Below are 16,055 nucleotides of genomic sequence, written 5' to 3' on the forward strand. Positions count from 1 at the left end.
GGACACTTCATTCCCCAGAGGAACCACCAACCCGTTGTTTACCTATCGTAAAGGGAGACTGGTCCATTCACGGCTGCGGACAAACAGAAAAATAAAAAAAATTCATGGAAAGAGTGAGCAGTGTGAAATTCTTCAGAGGCAGGCGACGCGTACGGGTGTGTTGACACAGGGTCGGGCGACAGACAGGAAGTGTGAGTGTGTATTTGTGAGTTTTTTGTGCAGTAACGGGTGAAGCTCGTCTGGTCTACACGGTCTCCAGGAGCCAATCAAAAAGGCTGGACAGAGACCTGCCCTCCTCTTCCTCTTTCTCGTGCAGTTGACAGAAGCGAACCACGGCACTGAACAGGTCTGCCACCCGCCACGCCTTCTGACACATGAGGTGGACCACCCTCTGGAACTGAGAGAACACACGAGGAATAATCAGTTCAATATTTTCCAATGAAATAAAAAATATATGAGTGTTAAAATTGAACCCATAAGGCAGTGATCAAATTATATATAATTTAAAGTGAATTGAAAATGGAATAGTCTGTTACACAACAGGTTATATAGTGTAACAATTAATTTGGAGCTATACTGTATCAAAGAATATCAACAAGATGGGAGGTTAAGGAAATGGCCAGAAACAGAGGATAATAATTAGAGCCCAACTTTTCTGGGGGTTCGTCCCGATACTGATATCAGTATCAGGAATCAGTCTCAGTTCGATTGATCAGTATCCATCCATCTGTGTGTGTGTTAATAGAATTGTGAGTGATTCAGTCAGCTGTTATCAAACTCAAAATGTAAATTAAGTTTAATGTTTAAATTTTAAACATAAACTTTATTATGAATAAATATAAATAAAAAAGAAAACAACATTTGTTTTTCCCACATCATAAATAAGCATCTCTAAAACCTGTAAATTGAAAGTCTTCATATCGGCAAACATGAATATACCGATGATACAGATATATTTGTGAATAGTCATATGGGCCAGGTTTTTATTAGCCGACCGATCACTCATTCAGGCTGTAATAACCAAGTGATGCGAATAACTACAAGTCCAAGTGTATTTTTTTAATTTGACCTGCTCTGTTTACCTTTGCGACTCTCTTCTCTTTGGACTTGATGAAGTAGAGCGCAGGAAGGCCGAGCTCCGAGGCAGCGATCCACTGCAGGGCCACCCTCAGCTCCGAGTCCAGGCCCTCCTGCTCGAGGTCACAGTTAATCACCAACATCTCCCTGAGGTTCCCACCGCCGCCGGCCCCCTTCACTGATCCGCCCTCTGTAAGATCACAGGTGACAAGCTGTAGTAGGAGGGTAATCCTGCACATCACACCCTGAACTTTAACCACGTCGTTCTCCCCATCACAAGTCTACCTGCCGAGCGCAGCATCTACTGCTTCATGAATATCCTGAGCTCGGTGCTGCTTTGAGATCATCGTCGGCGTGTAAGTCATGAAACAAAGATGGAGTGTGTGCTGAGACACTCTACGAACTTTGGGCCCTTTTCAATTATTGACGAACTTCCTCAACTCGGAGAGAAGAATCGACTGTTTTTCGAGCGTATACGTTTGATGGATAATCGCACGGGCTCAGCACAAGCTCGTACCTCCAGTCACTCTAGAGTTTTTGATTTGTAGAGACGTTACAGCAGAGATGATAAATAAATAACAAGCTGAAAACATTGAGATGACATGAGAATCCATCACTCACCAAATACATTCTCCCTGGTTCCTGCCGCACGGCCTTTCTCCGTCTCCTCGCTGTGGAGAAAAAACTGAAAGTTATAATACAACAAAATCTAACTTTTGGAATTCAACATTGTTAGACATACACTAATTCCCTGGTTGGTCGAGAGTTACTGTGGATAAGGAATTTGATACAGGCTTTCCACAGGGTCTTAAAAACTCAAATGTAGGTTTATTTTTTGTTAGTTTGGTACCTGTCCCATCCACTAACATGACGGAAATAGGGTTTATACTACTAGAAATAAATCCTGGATCTGCCCCTTTGTTTTTGTCCGTCAGAAAATGTTTACAAGTTCTTCCTTGGCCTAATTTCTCAAAATCAGTTCAGTAGGTTCACGTATTCCTGCTAACAAACAGACTACGCCTTGGCGGAGGTTATTATCCATAAACTAATGTCATGTGCATGTGTTGTTCCAGCAGCCTCTCATATTCACGTCACCTGATTGCTTCGTCTGGGAGATTACGTGAGAACAAGCAATATACTTTGTCGTATTAAATAATATATAGTTTATTGGGGGGGTGACACATTAGTGAAGCTGTTCAAGCTCACGGCTGTGACAGTTACCTGATCACTGTGCTCTGAGAGGCCACATCAGAAAAAGTATCCAGGTCTGCCAGGCCTAGGCTGGACGCGCTGCTGGTCCCGGTCCTGCAAACCGAATAAAAAAAGAAATAAAAAACAAACAAGGGATGGCGTCATCATGTTCTCTCATGACACCCGACACAATCGCTGAGTTGTGAAGAGAACAATAATCAGGTGCAGCGATGCAGGTCATGTTGTTCGTTAGCTGGCAATTTACATTTAAATAGCAGCTGCAGCAGAATCGGAGGCTCGAGGAAGGAGAGCTGATGATTTTTCTTTTGTCTGAATATGGCGATGAGCAGAGCTGGAGGCAGTTTGTGGGGGGGGTGGGGGGGGGGACGGGCGAGCAGCCAGACCCTCGTTTGTGTCACAACATGGATCTGGGATGAGGTGGAGTTTCAGTAAGCAGGTAGATGGAGAGTTTGCGAGGAGCAGCAAGTGTTATAATGGAGGTGCAGACGGAAAACTTCACAGCTGATTAAGCAACAAGTATTTTATATCATTGCAACACTGAACACATGGAAGCCTCCAGCCTCTGCGTTCCTCTTAAATCTAAACCTTATTTACTATTAGTAATAATATTTGGTCCATTCAGACTGTATATAAAGATGTCTCCACTTCCTTCTACTATCAAGAAATGAAGCCAAAATGTGAAGTTATTTGAAGTCTTTGCAGTATCGAGTCCCACGTGATTGATCAATCGTGAGACTGTCTCAGCTGTCTCATTTTTATAGCATCAAATAACAAATTAAAACCAAATTTACTGGGGGAAAATATGATCATTTGAACAAACATCAGCTTGATAAGAACGACCTAAAATAACAGAAAACGCGTTTTAGGAAGATTCAATTTTTTAACTTGTATTTCGTTTTTTTTTTTTTTGGTCCATGTCCAATCCACCAACATGAAGAAGAAAGGTTGTATAACCTATACTGCAGCCAGACACCAGGGGTCGGTCATCACTATTAATAAGCCGTCATGTCATCTTCCTTTGCACACACTCAATACGTCCGTTACCATGGTACCTGTTTTTTAAGGGAACAGGAAAGCAGGGCGTCCTCTACGATTTACTTCAAATAGTGAACACAAAGCAGTGACTCCACACTATTTGGGAAAGGTTGCTTGAAACAATGAGAATCAGATGAAGCAGAAAATGGTGGCAGCAATCTAGAGGGTATTTGATGTGAGCGATCATGGCCCCTTTCCACTGCAGCCCACTAGAGCAGGTAGTGGTGCATGGAGCACGGGCAGAGTGTGGCCCTGGATGGGAGCTATGGAGAGAGGGACCTGCGGAGTGACATCTCTGCCCGAGCAGGCGTGGATATTTGCAGCAGCTGGGAGTAAATTGGCACAAAAGAGCACAAGTCTCAGCAATGAGAGCGGGGTGAGGGTGGGGTGGTGGCAGCGTTTGGAGCAGTATCAAGGAGCAACGGTTACTGACCCCTCGCTCAGCTGGATAAAACTACTGGTCTCCTCGGGGGGGTCATCCTCTGGGGTTATATGGGACCAGCTCCCCATGCTCTCTTCACTGCTAGCACTCATTGAACGCTTGTCCCGCTTCACTAGTGCAGACACCGCCGCAGCCGGCCTGTCCCTCTCACTGCTGGGGAGAGCAAACCGCAAGATGGTGGGAGTGACCCATCGACCAGATGTGCACAACATCTGCTGATATGTGTAGTTCACATTGGATGTGTTTTCTTTCCATGTTTTCAATTTGAGTTAAAGCTAAAATACAGTATGAAAGTTTTAAAGTATAGTGACAGTTGGTGATCTAACAATGACACAAAGGAAAAGCATTTGAAATTTTAAATAACTGCACTACATAAAAAAGAAAGCAATTTTCATTTCAATATTTGTTATGCATCAGTAAAACTCCATTCCCCAGAGGCACTGCTGGATTTTCTTTTTCTTCAGGAAACTGATTAATCAATCAGATGATTGAAGGCTGCCATCCTCGACAATTCCAGAGGGAAATCAGGTTTTATTGACTCATGAGTGATTGAGTTCCACTCTTACACAAGGGACAAACAGATGCACACCTCTTGTTTCAGGATTAAATGTCCCTGTCTCTCTTAAACGTAAATTTGGTTTGAATGTCACATGTTAACCTGACTTTGTCTAATAATGCAATACCAGAAGGAGGAAACACAAGAAATTAATCAATTTGAAATAAACTGGTAAACAGCTCAAAGCGAACACTAATACAACACCCATAGTCCTTGTCTTGGTAGTGTCAGCACAATCTAGAAAGAAATACGTGTCTGTTGGTGTGAGTGTGTTAGCCAAGGGTGATTGCAACTTGTAGTGATCAAGGAGAGCTCAACAGCCCCACAGTGGATAAAACATCGAGCCACTAAAAGCTTTCTACACACAGTACATCACCCAGACAGACAGTGTGAGTCACAGCCGAGCCAAGTTTCTCAAGCCTCACACACTGCGAAAATAGATACGTTTTCTCCAAGAATAGATCTGTGTACCTGCCACTCTCTGATCTACCCTTAAAATAGCTCGGACAGTTGTAGGACCAGGAATTTATTTGTTTAGTGGTGACTTTCTTTTAAGTTTCATGATTTATCCTAAAATAACTGTGTGATTCTTCATTTCTTGTCATAATCATTTATACTTTCTCTGATGAATCAGAATGATCTACAGGATGATAATTCTACTGCTCGCCAATACAAATTCTTTGACTTTGGTCTGACTCTGACACAGGACTGTGAGCAGTGTAATACCTGCCGCTGATGGCTGCAGCTCTCTCCGTGTGCCTGGCAGTAGACTGGTCTGGGGGGGTTTCCTGACGTCGAAGCCTTTCAGGGTTTGAAAGAGCCTCCTCTTCCCTATGATCTCCCTCAATGTGGATCAGTGGCACATCTCTGGGGCCCCTCATGCGGGTCGCGCTGATGTCACTAGCCCCGGATCCTACTCCAGTACCAGCTGGGTCCTGGCTGGACCTACTCCGACTACAAGTGAGATGAGATTGTTTGAACCCCCTTCTTCTTTCACCAACAGGCATATATGGCTGTGGGTGCGACCCAGACGTGCTCCCAGCTGCCTCTTGCTGGCCTACGAGTGCAGACTTGCCAATATCCACTATGTCAGCTGCCAGGCGATTGGCAAACTCCTGCACGTGGGGCTGGGAGTCAACTGAAGCCTCCAGCTCGATACTGTCTTCGGGATCAGCAATGATCTTGTTCTTTCTCATCAAGGACTCAATCGAGCTCGACCAGGTCTCATGAATCAGCATATCATTAATCTGGTCAGCCTTACCCCTTTGATAGAGGCAGGAGTCCGACTTGCACAGTCCCATGGCTGACACAGAGTTGGCGGGGTAGATATTCAGCGTGTCTCCATGCATGTTGCGGGCAAATCCATCAAAAGAGTTTGCTTTAATGGGTGAGTTGACAGTCAGCCGTGAGTCTGAGGAGCGCCGGTCTGGGACAGATGATTGTCGTATGCAGAACGGTGTCCTTACAGAAGGGGGAAACAGGCTGTTGCTCCATTCTTTAGTCTTGGCAATGCCATACTCTCTGTTCTCCTTATCCATGTCCCGAAGCATAAACCTGTAGAACTCCTCTGTGATGCTCTCTGTGCTCGACTGTTTGGACAGACAGGATGAGGCCCTGATATTAAGGTGACCATTTTTCTTTGATGCAGCCTGTTGCACAGCTGCCGACAGAATGCTGCTGGCATTTTTCCCTGCGTAGTAGTCCAACAGAAGGTCAAAGCCCCTGCCCTCAGTCTCCATTTGGTTTACCATGAACCGTGAGAACTCATCTGTGATACTCTCACAGCTGGACTGCTTGGAGATTGAGCTACCACGACTCAAGTTCTGACCTAAACGACTGCCAGGCCCCAGTCTGTTGGGTGTGCCTGAGGGATCTGAGTCTTCTTCTGGTATACTCTCATAACTAGATGCCTTCCCACGGCTCCACCTTTCACACTGCAGCCTGCTGCGTGGCTGGCCTGATTTGGAAGTATCTACAACATTAAGCTCAGGGCAATTCATGATCCTAGCTGTGACTTCTGAGGCAAAGAGGGCAAATGGGTCCTGTGGTTCATCGAGGTTGACTGACTCGTCCACCACTCGGTTCACAAGCCGCTCCATTAGTTCCGGCTGCTCCTCTGTTTTTCTTTTGATCTCACTGAGGCGTGGTGCCCGGTGTTTCTTGGAAGCGGCATTGCTGCTCTGACCCTCTTTCCTCCTGAGCACCGTGCGACAAGCAGGAATCAAGTAGGCTTCTGGCCCTTCAGGAGACGACCCGTTTAACGCACAGAACCAGGGTTGTTTGCCAGTAGAGTTCTCCAGGCAGATAGCTGCTAGTTCTGTGGCCATAGACACCACTGTAGCAGCCAAATCATCAGCATAGCAGGTAATAGGTGTCCTGGATTCCGAGTCCATTCTGAAGGACAGCAGAGAACTGCAAGAGTTGAGGGAGGACTGCGGGGTGAGGGAGGACTGCGGGGTGAGGGAGGTCTGTCTGCTATCCCTTCCTGTGACCAGTCGTCCCCTCCTCTCTGGGTTGTAAACTGGGATTTCGCTCAAAGGTTCTCTTATGGCACCGCTGCCCGGCTGGTAGTCATGGGCAGGCAAGGAGGTGGATTTAAACAGACTTTGTCTGCACAATGACTGTTGCTCTTTGTTGTTTGTTGCGGAGGACAATGCATCAGTTTCCTCAGACAAATATTTTTCCTTTAGCCCAGAAACCATGGTAAGCTTGTCTGTGCAGTGCAGTGTGCCACTGTGGTCGCTATTAGTAAATTGGTTATGGTGAGCTAAGCACTGCAATTGACCTAACACATCCCTGTTATCCTTTGTAGTTGTAGGCTCCCTAACACATGTATCCCACTCTTGTGTCTCAAATGATCCTTGGTTGCTTTCAGAGATGTGACTGATTTTCTTCTGCGTCAGGCAAAGGATATCAAACAGCAAGTTGTTGACACTGTCCTGCAGACAAACCTGGAGGCTTGGGGCATCTTTTCCAGTCCCCTCCAGCTCCTTCTTTTTCTTTGCTTTCTCTATTGCGTGCTTAAATAGGCTGTCTGCAACTTCATTTATCAAGTCATCCACCTCCCTTTCATCCATGCAGGATTTTTGTGGACAAGTAATGCCGTCTACTATCTTGTTATGTGTAGCCTCCAGCAAGTGAGCTACACTTTTGTATCCTTGGGGCTGAGTCAGCACTTCCGCAGCTTCTCTGTGCAGGACCTCAGCAATATTAGCGCGAAATGCTTCAACACTGGTACCCCCTGCCACACTGCAGTGCAATGTGAAGGCTGCAGTGGCCTCGGCGACAGACATCAAACCCCGGGAGGCTGTGAAGATTTCAGTGGAATCTGCATCAGAATCGCAGCCCTCCCCTGACTCCTCTGCTATCTCCACAGCTGCTACAGCGCCAGCTACCTGAGCCATGCCACACATGGCTGAGGGGACAGAGTAGTCACCTTTCTTCCCTGGGTCCTGCAGCGCCTCCTCTGTGGTTCCATCCGAAGCAGAGTGCATGGCGAGCTGTTCTGTCAACTGTGGGGTAGTAATGGTGCCAATGACACTGGCAGCACAGGCCAAAGCCAGCTCGACATGTTTGGAGGCGTGTCCTCCATTGTGTTGTGGTGGTATATGAACCTGTGTCGCATTTTCTGTCGTCTCTCTGGCTGTAGCTGTGATATCCTGGTTGGGCGCATGGGACACCTGTGTCTCTGGCCATTCTGCAGACCCATCAGAATTGTCTGGGCTTTGAACTATAACTATCTTGGGGAGTTCAAAAGAGCAGGTGCGTTGTTGGGAAGGCTCTTTCGCCTTTGAAGGAACAGTGAAGTTGGCCGGTTGACTTGCAAGAGACACACTGACAGCAGCCTCAGAGACAAAGGAGGTTTCATCCTGAGAGAGGCGTATGAAGGCATCTTGCAATACTGACTCGGCCAGATTGGTGGCGTAGTGACCAGCTGATTCCTTGGCATGGAGACAAGCTGCAAGTTGATGCACTTCCCTTTTCCCCTCAGTATCCTCCTTGCCCTGGTGACGGGCCAGCTGTCCCCTCTGACATGCAAGTCTCACACAGTGTTTCTGTGCGACCTCCACCAAGCTCTCTGCCAGATCACCACTCTCAGGCTCTGTGAAAAGTAAAGCGGGAAACAGAAAGAGACAGGGAGTGAAAAATGTCTGCTCTGATTAGAAAGAAGCTCCATTAGTTTCCGGTGTGTCACAGCCGGAGCAGGATATTAACCTGGTTTACTCTTCACTGAGCTGGGTTCTGTCTCTTTTGTCGGATTCAATTTCCACTTGGACAAAATTTCAGATTATTATTTTCATCTGGCACATTTCCTCACGGGGGTAAAAACAATGGCAATAGATGCAGTATATGCTGCACTTTTCTCATGTTAAACAGCTGAGAAATAAACCACAGGATGACAAAATAGGATTATTTGTTTATAAAACTTGATGTTTCCTCAATAAAATCCTATCCACATGGGTGGAGGCACTGGTTGGAATTGGACAAGCTTTTAACATTGACTTAAAAAGCATAATTTAAACTTATTATGGTTTCCCTTGTCATTTAGTTGCTGTAGAAAGATGCCATCCATCAAAATAAATGATGGTGCAGTCGCTTCACGCTGCACAGTATGTGCTCAAACTTGAATCTAAGATTTTGAATGGAAAGGATGCTGACTTAAGCTGTCAGTTATGCAAAAGTATCTCCTACCATAAATCTCAGCATTTTTCTTTGGAATAATCACACTTCACAATATTCATACAGATTAAATTACATTACTTTTTGTAAATAAGAATACATGTCTGGATCTTAAAAATTCTGCTACAAAACAGAAAGAATCATGTGTCACATCTGTAAAGATCTCTGCAGTGGAGGTAATGAGGCTCACCGTTTCTGAAGCCATCATCCTCGCTGTCATCTCCCAGGTGTTCTGAAGCTGTTGTGAAGTCTTCCTCTATGGACGAGATGGAGCGATTGGTGTCGTCTTCAACCCGCTGCCTGGCCGCTCGGCCGTGCTGGTGCTGCCGCTCTTTTCCCCACTGCAAACCGATCAGGAACTTGTTGATCTCGAAGATGATGCCTCCGGGTTTGGTGCATCGTCTCTGCCCCGAACACTGGACCAGGCACACGCCCGTGCTTCTCTGCTGCCGGCCCTGAATAAGACACAGAGACTTATATTTCTTGCATGCACACACCAAGAGACATATATACAAACACACATCATATTTATACAATGTTCTTCCTTCACACATGAACACCTTTAGTTTGGTTATGCAGCTCAGATTCTATATATATATATATTAATATATGATTGACTCACTGGACTTGCTCATGCAAGTTTAATTGTCTGTGCAGGCTCCTCAGGCTGTGTATTGATTTTAACAGTTGTTTTACACTGAGCTGTTTTTACTGACCTTCAAGTGAGAGGGTAAGTGGCTGGAATGTAAAGATAAGTTCCAATAAATTTACAAAGGCATATTAGTTAGCTGTATTAATAACAAGCGGTAGTTCTTGTTCATGCAAATGTTGGTTTTCTGTGTAACATGAGGTTCTATGCTACCGAATCAGAGATGTTTTAATGGAGTGAAAATGGAGAGAATGAGTATAGATCAAATAAATGCACATTCGTCTGTGCTAAGCACAAAAGATTCAGATCTAATCACACAAGATTTCTGCACAAGAGTGAGGAACAGCTTGCACACTGCACTGCGGGACAGTTGATTTAAAAGGCTGAAAACTGGTTGGAAGGATCCAAAGACGTCACTGAGGACTCACCTGAGAGGGGGGGTGTGGGTGTGTTTGGCAGGCGTCTGAAGCTTCTAGGCCGCCGAACAGCAGAATCTCATTTTCCTTCGGCTGGTGGACGGTAAGTAATTCAATGAGCTTTGGCAGATCTGGGGACACGGATGCCAGTTTCTGTAGGAGACATGACGAGCACAGAGACAATGCAAGAGTGAAACCATAAAAGAAGATCCTCAAAACTGAGCATAATGTTCTCTGTGCTTCCAACTCAAAGAGAGACGCCTTCCTGCGAGAACTCTTGAACTGTGTGGAATTATAATTGATCGCACACTGCTGCCACCAGCAGCTGCATAAACTGGGCTGCGAAATCTGCATATTATCTAAAACTAATCAACCCTCTAATTCTGGGTAATGATCCCGAATCCATGGCAACTGAGCCAATGTTTAGATGTGAAATACGATCAACTCCTAGGAGATGAAAAGAGGGCGGGAACGCTGGAGGGGGAAAAAATAAATGTGCGTGGATGAGGAATTAGCTCACCTTCATGTTTTTGTCATCGCGGCAGTCTGTTTTCTGAGGGTCGAGATTTACAAAACAGATCTGAGAGAGAAAGAGAAAAACTGCGTTATTGTGATGGGCAGATCATACCACACAAGCTGAGGGGGAGTAGAATGAAAAGTGCCACTTCTTTCTCACAAATCCTACAAACCAGACCGAGTGGTAGCTCTCCTCCACATGACAGCAGCTGTCTGTCGCTTCTCAATAACCACTGTAAGTCAATGTCTCTCATTTCGCAGAACAATTTCCTGTTTGTCAGCGGCTGCCAACAGCAGGTGTAAACCAGCAATGAGTTTTCTTTCCATCTACTTCTCTTTTTCAACCTTTATTTCCCCTTTTCTCTCTCTGCCCCTGTCACACTCTGCGTGCCCCTGCTCCTGCATGCTGGTCTAATGGTCTGTGATGGAGCCTTTGTGTCAGTGCTGGGAGGTCTGGGACTATCCGACGGCTGCAGTTGGATTCCGCAGCACACATCCTCTGATCTGAGTTGGCGTTGCCAGAGAGAGGCCTGCATGGCTAAAAGGATAAAACGCGGCACCGACAGCGATTGAGGGGGAGGGGCTTAGTCCCAGCCCGAGCCGCCATAATCAGCATGTGGGGTGCGTGCGGATGTTCTGTGGATGTGCTTTGGTGTGACGTGACATTTTTGTGTCTCAGTCACGAAGATACACTTTTCTATATTTAAATCTATATAGGTCTAACATCTAAATGCGTCCATGCTTGTCATCGCTAATCAAACCTCATTGTAATGTGAGTCACTGAGGCAGACAACTGTCTTCAATGCAAAACATGCACAAGCATCCTGCCGTCTCTCTGTCTCTTTTACCTCTTGACATCTCCATATTCGCTCTCCCCGGTGCTATCATCCCCCCTTTCTCTGCTCTGCAAAAATATATATATAGTTTCAAATAATCGCATCATGACACATATCACCATTAGAGATAATTTCCCTCAAACCACCTGAGCTGCACTCGGTTCTTCCTGCCAGGCTTATTTCTACACAGCCTCAGAGGTTATGTGAGATAGCATGTTTTTCATCTTTCTCCCCCCCCCCCCCTATATTTGTTGTATTCAACGAGGTCTATTCCCAGAAATTCATGTTGAGGTATGCACGCCACAATAGATCCAGCGACAAGGTCTATGCATATTCTTTACTCTACATATTCCCCCTTTTAAAATAACGTCATGTCTGTTTTCAGCAGCCGCTGCAGATTGGAAAGTGAAGCAAACTGCTGCAATATATATATAGGTCGATTCACTCATGAGTTTCTGTAGTTCTGCAGTACTTTGCATACACCAATACCCTTCAAAATACAGTCTTGGGTTTTCTTCATCAAAATAAAAGCTAAGATTAAAAGAGAACAATAGCGGGGGAAAACAAGAACCGCCTGCAAAGCTTGATGAGCCGAAATGTCCTTCTTTCGAGGCAGTAATGCGGCACTGTCAAAAACAAACCAATTTGCCCCCCCCACATCTAATCTGGTATCCTCCAGTCAAAAAACATTTTCCAAGCTATCACATTTAATGCGATGAAAATTGCTGCTTGAAATTGGAGCCATACTAATAATAAAAATGTGAAGTCAATGTCAGCCGACGATGACAGAATGTTTGAAAAGGTTTCCTGTGTCACCAGGATCAAACCAAGCGTGTGCCTGTGTGTGCGTGAGTGTGAGAATGCATTCATGCGTGTGTGTTTTTCCTCCCCTGCCCTTCATTGACTGCATATGTCACCTGTAACATCTGAATACAAAGAAGCTTCATCCTTTGTTGTCTCTCCCTCAGAATAACAGCTCGAGGACAACACAAACACTTTGCTCATTTGCTTGTCTGTTGTTCAGATCAGTTTAGTGAATGTGTCACGAGGGGTTTGTCAGAAAAGCTGTTAAATGTCAATGACACACACGTGGGACCATTAACTGAAAACAAACACAATGGCCTGGCCATTTTTTTTTTTATCTACTGCTATTTATTTCACGTGAGCGTACATGGAAAGGAGTCTTATGTTCCAGAGTCTGTGCAGTAGATATCTGTGACTGACCGAAGGATCATGGTCCTTCCATTACATGCGCTCGGCCAATCAAGAGTCAGTCTCAGCTGTCAATCATGACGTTTCACTCTGTAAATAAGCACTTGAACATCAGTGTGATATGAACTACACAAAATGAAAGAAACCATAATTGATTTTATTTAACATTTACTTTGACTTTTTACTTTGGTCCTTGTCCCATGCACTAATATGGAGGAGGCAGGGTTTATTAGGTATACTGTAGCCAGCCACAAGGGGGCAATTGAGACAATATGGCTTCACTTTTGGGGAACAGTCATGATTTACATCTTTATATTCAGTCTGGGATGTCCAGTGGACATCCCGGGCTCTTTCAAATCTGTCTATACCTTTGCTTAAAAGAACCTCAGCGGTATCCACCAAACTCTAAATCATTCCAACAAAGTGGCCAGATGATCGTCCTTCTGCCAACTCCTCGCTTTCAGATAACGACGAGTTTGAGAAAAAAGCGAGGTGAGTGACGCATGAATTTGACCTTGAGAGGGGTAGAAGCAATTTAACCCCATCAGACGGCGAGAGCCGAGAGGCAGTGGTTCTAAATTTGGGACACAGACGATCATTTAGTCATCTCTGTGTCCATGTGTCAGATTAGCCCGAGGTAACACTCTGAGTATATCACTTTTTCACAGACACACAAGATGACAAAAGAATGTGTCGGCCTGTCTCTGAAGGACTGACCACGTACAAACATCTGCGGAGGCATAAAAAGAGAGCGGGAGGAAAAGACAGAAAGGGTGAAAGTAGTAGCTTGACGTGGGGGTAAATTGATATTGAGAAAACAAAGTGATACACTCAGGGGCTTGGGAAGTGCTCCAGATGACAGAGACGGGCAGTCATAACACTTCTAGGAGAACAAGGGATGACTGTAAGTTTAAGGGCAACAAAAACTTGATGGTTCAATCTCCACTAACTGAGATTTCTGGCCACTAAAACATTTCGTAAACACAATACTGACCAACTTACATATTATAATGGTTTAATTTGATCAAGCAAACCATTATTTTGTACATATTCAGACGATACACAGCATAAGAGCATTCACTTGAAGTTGTGTATCTGACCATTTTAATAATCAAATCTCAAATCTGTATTTCCCATTATATTATATTGTGTCCAAACCACAGCTGTGGCAGATGTTTTGGTGTCTTTCCGAGCGTCCTCGCACCACTAGGTGCTCACTTCCTGTAATTCCACGGCTGCGCTCAGTGTCGGCCCAGCCAGAAGCTCAGGGTGTCCACCTGTGCTGATGGAGCGCAACGACCAAACTGGACAGCAGAGATGGTGATCGGAGGACAGCCTCGGAGCCGGCTGATGGCATGAGAGGCACGTTTGAGTTTCACCTTCAGACAAATGGGAACGCTTGTAACATAACGGTTATCTTAGTATTTCTTTTTCAAAAGGAAAACCATGTATGTCACTCTTAGGGCTCTATCTTCCTCCCAAAGAAATGCGGCACCAGGCCAGAGGTGGGAAGTAACAAAGTACAAATACTTCGTTACTGTACTTACGTAGATCTTTCAGGTATCAGTACTTTACTTGAGTATCCCGACGACTTTTACTCCCTACATTTGAACACAAATATCTGTACTTTCTTCTCCTTACGTTCCCAGAACGGGCTCGTAACTTGTTTCAACCTCCACTGATGACAACACAACGGAAGAGACTTAAGGCCAATTTATGCTTGTGCGTATTTTGTAAAACGGATAGATAAGACCGCCCTATCCGTCGTGGAACGCCCTCTCCGAGCGCCTCGGAGAGCTTTTCGTACACCTCTGATTTTTCTAACTATCCGTGTTTATGTCGGAGAGCCCACGGACAGCTCTTGGTTGTGATTGGTTGTGATTAATTCCACTTCTATCATGACACTGTTTCTATAATACCATCAGGTTAGAAGCAAACACTGGGTAGTAGTTAGTGCCGGGAGTCCTGCTGACTGTGTGTGGAAGCTGGGGGGGAGCTAGCTCCGTGTAGCTTCTAGCTACATGTAGCCTCAAGCAGATTCAAGCTGTGGAATCAGCAACACAGTTTGGAAACAAGACCGGAGAACCGCTGCGCTAAGAAACGATAACATCAGCATTTTGACCCGCTGGGTGTCACTTTATTTAGTTCTGTTAGTTGCAATGGTTCAGTGTGTGGGGACGAGCCACAGAGATAAACAGACACACGTGGACTTCTTCTTCCCAAAATTGGGGTAGGCTTCTCTGAGCTCATCTTCCGTTGCGCCACCTATGGGTTTGGCGGTGAATTTTTTTCGACGTACAGTGGTCGGAGAAGCAAAAATCAAAAAGACTCTTCGAACTCCGTGGAGCCCTCTCCGAGAAACGGATACATAGAAGTATATAAGAGCCTTTAACAACACAGAGAGGGAAAGTCAACCGCGGAGATAAGGCGTCGGGTGAGTGTACAGTTTGTGATACAGTGAGAGAAATACCATCACAGAAGACACAATTCAATTGTGTCATATTCCCGTCCACTGCACACACTTTCTAAACAGCAAATGCACTGAGCCCCCCCGTGGATGTGTTGGTCTTAAAATGAAGTGTGGTTAGGTGCATTGTTGAATCTCTGCTAAATTTACTCTGCTAGCTGACAGTGAAAAGCAGATCTACGATTAACCCACAAATATATGGTCTTAAGTAAGTGTCAGTATTTCATTCCAGTCAGTATTACAATTGTTATTTTAAGTAGTAGTGATATGCACCGACATACAACTGCTGTGCAGTTTCCTCTGCAGAGAAACGTTCTCTCCTCCCTGTAAATCTCTCACTGTAACAGCAACTCACCAAGATGCAATCACACCTGTCTTTGTGAGGGAATGGGAGACGACACTCTCATTAAGTACAACCCTTCTGAATCATGCACCTCAGCAAAAAAATCTTTTTTTCCCCCACAGTTAAATTAGCAAAAGTGGATTTGGACCAGTGGCTTTCTAAATCAGGGGCCATAATCTGCACAGAGCGACTAACTCGATGTCCTACATCCATTCCTGATTCAGTAAGGGGCACATTTAAGTCATTTGTTGTTTACAAAGCCAAACGTTGAATATATTTTGAAAGTATGCAAGACCGCCAAAGGGAACAGAACAGAGTGGGCATCAATGACAACAGAAATGACAGTGAATAAATCAAACACAGTATGAAAAAAGGGTGAAGGTGGGGTGGAGGTGGGTTGCAAAGGCTAGAAGAGGAAGCAGCAGGGTGGGCAGGCGGAGGCAGCTTGAATAAGGTGCCATGTTTGAGCTCTGCCAATGAATGCATGGAAGGGAGTCATGTTGAACCATCAGCTGATATGGGCTGGACTTGGTGGCCAGTCTGAACTAACGCCATCAATTCCTCGACCTTGATAACAACTTAAATCATAATTCAAGATCCCTTTACTAACTTCA

General features: G+C 45.1%; 1 protein-coding gene across 1 annotated transcript in view; it reads right to left on the reverse strand.

The window, feature by feature from the left end:
• The window catches only part of sphkap (SPHK1 interactor, AKAP domain containing), a 36,569-nt gene continuing 20,514 nt past the window's right edge, over positions 1–16,055 (reverse strand). The window contains exons 4-12 of the mRNA XM_061073693.1: positions 10,588–10,647; positions 10,080–10,220; positions 9,193–9,457; positions 5,049–8,424; positions 3,758–3,919; positions 2,299–2,382; positions 1,699–1,748; positions 1,083–1,267; positions 1–397 (exon numbers count right to left, since the gene is read on the reverse strand). Of these exons, the coding sequence (XP_060929676.1) occupies positions 245–397; positions 1,083–1,267; positions 1,699–1,748; positions 2,299–2,382; positions 3,758–3,919; positions 5,049–8,424; positions 9,193–9,457; positions 10,080–10,220; positions 10,588–10,647 (4,476 nt within the window). The 3' untranslated portion in view covers positions 1–244. The remainder of the gene's footprint in view (positions 398–1,082; positions 1,268–1,698; positions 1,749–2,298; positions 2,383–3,757; positions 3,920–5,048; positions 8,425–9,192; positions 9,458–10,079; positions 10,221–10,587; positions 10,648–16,055) is intronic.

This window comes from Limanda limanda, chromosome 6, assembly GCF_963576545.1.
Source record: "Limanda limanda chromosome 6, fLimLim1.1, whole genome shotgun sequence".
Classification (NCBI taxonomy): Eukaryota; Metazoa; Chordata; class Actinopteri; order Pleuronectiformes; family Pleuronectidae; genus Limanda; species Limanda limanda.